This window comes from Rhinopithecus bieti, unplaced genomic scaffold, assembly GCF_001698545.2.
Source record: "Rhinopithecus bieti isolate Rb0 unplaced genomic scaffold, ASM169854v2 scaffold_15131, whole genome shotgun sequence".
NCBI classification, from domain to species: Eukaryota; Metazoa; Chordata; class Mammalia; order Primates; family Cercopithecidae; genus Rhinopithecus; species Rhinopithecus bieti.
In genome coordinates, this window is record NW_016808003.1 from 32,373 (window position 1) to 39,680 (window position 7,308).

The 7,308-nt window shown below is 37.0% G+C and overlaps 1 protein-coding gene across 1 annotated transcript in view; it reads left to right on the forward strand.

Moving 5' to 3' along the window:
- LOC108537467 (ribosomal protein S6 kinase alpha-3) overlaps positions 1-6,971 on the forward strand; it is a gene marked incomplete at its 5' end in the record, with an annotated part of 37,989 nt that extends 31,018 nt beyond the window's left edge. The window contains 2 exon segments of the mRNA XM_017884942.1: positions 646-786; positions 1,373-6,971. Of these exon segments, the coding sequence (XP_017740431.1) occupies positions 646-786; positions 1,373-1,495 (264 nt within the window).
- Positions 6,972-7,308: the final 337 nt, after the last annotated feature.

Below are 7,308 nucleotides of genomic sequence, written 5' to 3' on the forward strand. Positions count from 1 at the left end.
TCCAACTTCAAAAAAAAAAAAAAAAAAAAAAAAATCAAAGTAACTGAATATTACTTAAAAATAAACTGGCCGGGCATGGTGGTTCACATCTGTAATCCTAGCACCTTGAGAGGCTGAAGCGGGAGTAACACTTGCATCCAGGAGTTGGAGACCAACCTGGGCAACATGGTGAAACCCTGTCTCTACTAAAAACATAGCCAGGAATGGTGGCACACACCTGTAGTCCCAGCTCCTTGGGAGGCTGAGGTGGGAGGATCACTTGAGCCCAGGAAACAGAGGTTGCAGTGAGCCGATTTCATGCCACTGCACTCCAGCCTGGGTGACAGAACGAGACCCTGTTTCAATAAATAAATACACCTACAAAAATGTAGGAAACTCAGAAAATCTGAAGGAAAAAAGAGCCAGAGTATTAAAGATATATAAAACGTGCTAAATTGACCGTTTGTGATGTACCAAACTACTGTTATTTAGCAGGGAAAAAACGGAGACTGATTTTTTTCCCCAAATTACCATGTTGACCAAAGGGCTGCTACCAGAAAAGCAGTATCATAGAAGCTAAGGAAGAATGTTCATTAGTATCAAGAGCCATAGAAAAAGAAGCAAAACAAAAGGTTTAAGCTTGTTTTATTATTATTCCCATTACAGGACCTGGTGTCAAAGATGCTTCATGTAGACCCTCATCAGAGACTGACTGCTGCTCTTGTGCTCAGACATCCTTGGATCGTCCACTGGGACCAACTGCCACAATACCAACTAAACAGACAGGATGCACCACATCTAGTAAAGGTGAGCAGCCCCATATAGTCACTGTTTTCCACATGTCCTCCAGGAGATACTTCAAGAAGCCCTGTCCGTGCCCCTAGCACCTTTCTCTTTCATCCTGCATCCAGTTCTGTTGTGGGATTCTCTTACAGTGAGTGACTTAGAAAAGCTCAAGGCATGTCAATATATTAGTAATAAAACTAGTTTAAGAGCGACTTTTGAGTTCCTCTCAGTCTACATAAGTAGGTATTCACTATCAATAAGGACAGATTAAGCTTATGGATTTCCCAACTTAAAGAGCATGCCTTCCTGTCTCTTTAGTGCCTTTATGCATTAAAGGAATGCAAAGGGAAAAAATGTTGAATAGTCTTGAGAAAAGTGAGGACTACCTGTTATGAGGCTATCTTTGTTCTCTCTCATACATAATTTTAACCTCCACGTTGGCCTCTACAGTTTTGGTTAAATCAGTGGGTTTGACTAATGTGGTTATTTTCATTATGAACCAAATAAAATCTGTATACATTTGCATATGAAAAAACTTCATTTTCTATTTGTGTATGTGTGACTATCCATTGTCATTTTTGTTATTACCTTTATTTCCTTTGTTCAGGGTGCCATGGCAGCTACATATTCTGCTTTGAACCGTAATCAGTCACCAGTTTTGGAACCAGTAGGCCGCTCTACTCTTGCTCAGCGGAGAGGTATTAAAAAAATTACCTCAACAGCCCTGTGAAGTGACCTCAGTGAGATATTTGGTACCATGGTGTAAGCTGATAGCACAAGTTCTGGCGACAGGTAGCACATATCTGAGAGACACCTGCAAGCACACACTGTCCCAGCTGGTACCCATAATGCTGCTGTTCCTGCTGCTGCTCCTGCTTTCGTCTCTTCTCGCTTTAAATGATTGTTAGCAAGTTAGATTTTCCTGGAGCTTCAGAAGAAATGAAAATGGAAACGTGATGAAGATACAGTCACTGAATCAATGAGAAAAATGATGAACATATGAATACCACCTAAAAATACACTGAATAAAGTACACCATATAGCATTATTTTTATAGGAAATATTTCATGTCCCTTAAATATTCTTTGTTAGTTATAGGGATGGACAGTTTATGTTAAGCACTTAGCTTAAACAATCCGTTTATATTAGCACTGTATCCCTTGTGCCATCCAACATTTTGTATGTTTTTGTAAACAGTTCATATACAGTACATTTCTGTACTGCTTTCTTTAATGTATACATGCCTTGTTTAACTTGGAATCTATTATTATTAATCAATTGACTATTAAATCTGGTTAAATAGTTCACCTGGATTAACAGTATTGTTGGACAGCCCATAAAAATGGCCAGATTGTGGAACAGCTGTTGAATGTAATACTTCCAAAATGTACATATCTTTCCCCATGTCTGTTTCACTGGTTCATTCATTTGTTTGTTTCTTAAAGTCAGGTGCTCTGTCAGACTAACCTAGAGAGCTGTTATGGTAGAGAAAGTTATATGTGTGTGGCATGAAATCAAGAATACACCTATGAAGTTAGTCCATATACTTTGCAACTCCTTAGAGTTCTTTTTTCCTTAATTAAGGAAGTAGTCCTTGTACTTCTAATCTTAAATAGCATCCATACTTAGAATTTGGCATATCATCTGGGATTTTGCCAATATACGTCAAAGCCCTTTAAGAGTCATGGTAAGGAGATTGGTGAAGGAAAATTTAGCAACAGGTAATTGAAGTCCTATTGGATATTTCATGTTTAAATAGATATTCTATATTAAACACTAATTTAAATGTAATAAAGGCCAAAGGCCTCTATATGAAATTGGATTTAAACTTTCTTATTTTAGGGAATAAAACATTATTGGTCAAACAGTATCTGTTATAACCTAAAATGATAGGTAGGGCAGGCTAAGTGAACAGCATTGAGTATTTTCTGAATCCCTCATGATAATTTATAGCCACATACTGTTTCCTTTGACTTCAGGAATGATCAGTTTTCATAATGGCCACTGGGCCTGCTTAGATTGCAGTATTCATTATCTGCATCTAATTTGGTAGTTTCCACAATTGTATTTGACGAAAGAAACTTCAGTCCCCATTATTACCTGTGTCTTTGCCAAGCTGCTTAGCATACATCAGTATGTAATGTAAAAGACATATGAACAAGAAAAAAGTGATTTAACTTACCTCATCAAGAATGTACCCATACGGGCTGGGCGCATTGACTCATGCCTGTAATCCCAGTACTTTGGGAGGCCGAGGCAGGTGGGTCACCTGAGGTCAAGAGTTTGAGACCAGCCAGCCAACATGGCGAAACCCCATCTCTACTAAAAAATACAAAAATTAGCTGGGCATGGTGGCACGCGCCTGTAATCCTAGCTACTCAGGAGGCTGAGGCAGGAGAATCGCTTGAACCTGGGAAGTGGTTGCAGTGAGCCAAGATCACGCCATTGCACTCTAGCCTGGGCGACAGAGTGAGAGTCTGTCTCAAGAAGAAGAAAAAAAAAAAAAAAGAATGTACTCATACGGATTTTTCTTAGTCATCGTGTAATAAGCCATTTATATCAGAAACCTTTTTTCCTGCCACAGAAGCTTTAAATTTTCCCCTAAGAGTACAAAGCCAAAAGAGTGTGGTTTATCTAAATGTCCTGAAATCCACTTGTCATTCCTTAATTTCTCCTTTATGCAATTAAAGAGAAAGGGGAAATCTATAACATTTATTTTGCCCAAGTGACACAAAAAAGATTACTGCATAGAAATCAAATGTAAGTTTAGCTTCTAAATGAAATAATGTATAGAAGGGATATCAGAATATCTACATAGAGAAAGTATTTTCAAGTTCTTGAATATATGGATGCTAACTATTAAAAGCTGCTTTCCATTGCCTGGAAAGGGAGCTTTTTTCCCCTCCTCTATTCAGTGTTTCAAACTATGGTCATCTCAAATTATTGTCACTTTTAAAATGTTAATGTCATTCTGAGCAGAAAAAGAGAGATTTTCAGATTTTTTACACTGATGCTACTCCATAATTGCTTAGGAGTATTGTTCATCATAGTCTTTTAGAACTAGAAGTAAACACATAAATCCTTAAAAATTACCCGATCCAACTTTCTCATATTGCATGTAGAGAACCTGAGACACATATCGAAGTCTAGAATCCTTAACTTCTCCCCATTTTGATTTTTTTTCCCCTCATAACACCATGCTGCCTTTCCTTCATATGATCACCAACCAGTAGCTGAGTTCAAAAACTACATATTTCTTGGGCAGTCCTCTACTGGTATATGATGCCAACTTTTATTTCTTTCGAAGATAATTGCCTTCTTTGCCTAGTCAAGCAGCCAGTTCTATTGGAGAAAAGTAAGTTATATGTTCACAAAATGGAAGGCTTTCTACCTAAATTTATTTCATCTGTGGTCCTGTTATTCCCTTCCATTGCTTTTGACATACAGTCGAAAAACTTGGCCAACAATGTGCTCTAAATATAGTGCTTGTATTGGGTTAACTTTTCCATTAATTTCTCAACGTCAATTCTTCAGGCCCCTACAGGTGTGGTATTGAGGCCCCTAAAGGCTTCTGCCTTTCACCAATTAGTGCTGCCAGTTACTGAGGCTTCTCCCAGAAGGTATCAGCCCAGTCTTAAAGATATTTCATTGTGAAAGAAGAAACTAAACTATCAGGCCTCTTTTACAAAATGAGAGATTGAATTTAAGCTTGTCAAGCACATACTGGAAAGTATGAATTACACTACCATGTGTTTTGTATCTTCCCTTTGAAGTGATGATGTTAAATGAAGGTAAGTTTTTCATCCTTTTTAAATTTTTGTTTTTTATAAATCATTTCAGCTTTTTCTGGTTTATAGAGGTGTCTTATTTCTAATGCAACAGACCCCCAACTTGAACAGATCTGATATGGATGCATTTGTTCACAAGCAACCCCAAAAGTCCAAAAATGTAATAATTTTGACAAGGCCCAAAGTTGAGATGCTATGAAGCTTGTGTGTGTGAAAAGTCAGTTACGATTGTCTGGAGAGAAGATGTGGTGTGTATGCTGTAGAGTTTACACATTTCATATGCAGTGCACTCCAAAAAGCGGGTTTGGGTCAACCATTTCCCTCTCTTTTCAAGAAGTGACTGCTATTGGGGCCAGGGGACATCATGGGAGGTGGGGCTGTCCCGTTAACTGTGCCCTGCACCTTCAGCCCAGGAAGGATTTGAACAGAGGGTAGGTGGGTGCAAAGGCTTCAAGAGAGGGCAGAATGTATTCAGCAGAAAAGGGACTCAGGTAAGCCCAACCTGGGATGAGAGCAGAAAAGTATTCAAGATTTGCAGCTTAATCACCATGGAAGCCAGCAATACACATCTCAACATGGCTTTGATATTCTCTACTTCCTGGCCTTTAAAAATGACCTATAATTTTTCAGTTTGCTTTATTATATTTTATAAAGAAAATTCTATCTTATTGATTGAGCATTGAAACTTATTAAGGCATTAGGATAGATAGCTCAGGAATGTAAAAGTTCAGAAAAGGTCTGTTTTCTCAGATTAACGAATATGATGGATTCCATGGCTGACCTTGGTGCTTAAACCAGGAGGTTTCAATCTAGTCCTAGAGTTGTGTCCCTCTGAAAGGCCCAATGCCATGTAACTAATTTTAAACTGGATATATACTTTGAGCCTTACTTAATTCACAGATAACTTGACTTAACTCGGTATTTTTTTTTTTCAATTAATGAAAATAGTCCTCTTTTCAACCCCAGGTTGCTTACATTTTGCTGGTCTCCCCAAGTGACCATTGGTGGAGACCAATTAATGAAGGAATGAAATTCACTTTCTTGGGACTGTGGTATTCAACAGAGCCACATTTAACTACTTTTTCCAGTGAAGAATCTCCAGAATGATAATGCCCAAATATGGATGGCCAAGAAGAATTTGTATCTACAGTGTGCTTTATGTGTTTTTGACACTGCTGTATTCTGTGTGATCAAGTGATTTGCAACTGGTTCCAATGTGACTGAGTGTTCTCAAAGAATTCTAGTAACTAAGTCAACTTAATTTTCTAAAGCCTGGTATTACTATCAGCCTCACATTTACCACTTTGATTCTAGTTTTTTAACTTCATAACAGGGCATACCAAGGGTTGGGATGAGAGCCTACTTCCTACCTCTTAAGGCACTTTCCTCATTATTTTGCCATATAATCTTGGAACTGCATGATAAGCTGTTTAAGTGTCCATGACTTCTCCCAGAGCAACTAGCAAAGTATATGACATTTTGAATAGAGATTAGTGGAAAGGAAAATGTAGAGATTTAAGTTCAGAGGTACAAACCTCAATAAAACCTCTTTAGAGCATATACCATGAGTAGAGTATATATAAACGTGTATGAGAAGAGAGTTGCTATAATAGTCCTCTCTAAGTAGATTAGTTCATTGTCTAATGGAAGTGGACATCTTTACTCCTATTATCACCATAGTACTGAATGAACTGTATACTGAGTTTTTCAAAGAAGTATTTAAAATAGAACTTTCACCTACAAAGCAAGGGCATAAAGATTTCGGTTTGTGTTCCTGTAAGTGTAGTTTACCATCTAAAGCTTTGGTTTTTAATTTTAAAAAAAGCTTCAAGGTATTGCCTTCCTTAGCATCCTTGCTGATTATGGGTGATGAGTTTTTAACTCTTAAAAATCATATACATATATTAGTTTATCTTAACTATTGCCCTAAGCAAAAGGGAAGGTATACACCTAAGGGTTGTACTTATTTTGCATTTTTGGTCATGGGTGGGAATGGGGTGGGTGCCTACTTAAATAGTTTTTAAAAAAGAAAAAAAATCACAAATATTTTTCTACTATTATATATGATCTTCCTTTATACTAGTTTCTCTGTAGTAAGGCATGCCAGAAGCCCAGATACCATATCATGGATTCTTACGTATTGTACCTTTTGTTGGTGGTTAAATCGCATCAGATGCTTGGCATTGCTGCCATAATTATAAAATGCTTGTAAAGGATCAAATATCACTAAATACTTTAAATTGTTTTACTTAAGAGTCTAATCTGGGAAGTTTTCAAATCATACTATTAATGTGTAATCTAAGCTCTTCAGATGTATCCATGAATAATCCTGGAAAAATATTGCTTGTATTCCTGTCATAGAACAGGTTTTGTAATCTTTAAAAGAAATGAAAATTTATATAATAAAGTTTCAAATCAATGCGTGTTTGTCCCTCTTATCAGATTATTTTGATCATATAACTCTTTATGTGAAATTCTATCCAAAGGATATTTTTGAAACTAGATTGATAGAACTTAAAACAGGAATATTTGAGTTAAGAAATGCAAAATAATTTTTCCATGCATAATCTTGTTTCATTCAAAGGGTTTGTCAAGTCAAACACATAAATCATAGTTCTTACCCAATACCAAACTTTAATGAATCAGAGGATATGGGATGATCACCAGACACAGATGAGATATTCTTTTTTTAGAGAAGTCCAAAATGTTACAGAGTCCAGCTCCAAAATGGCCCTTTTCTCTCTCGGTGCACTTT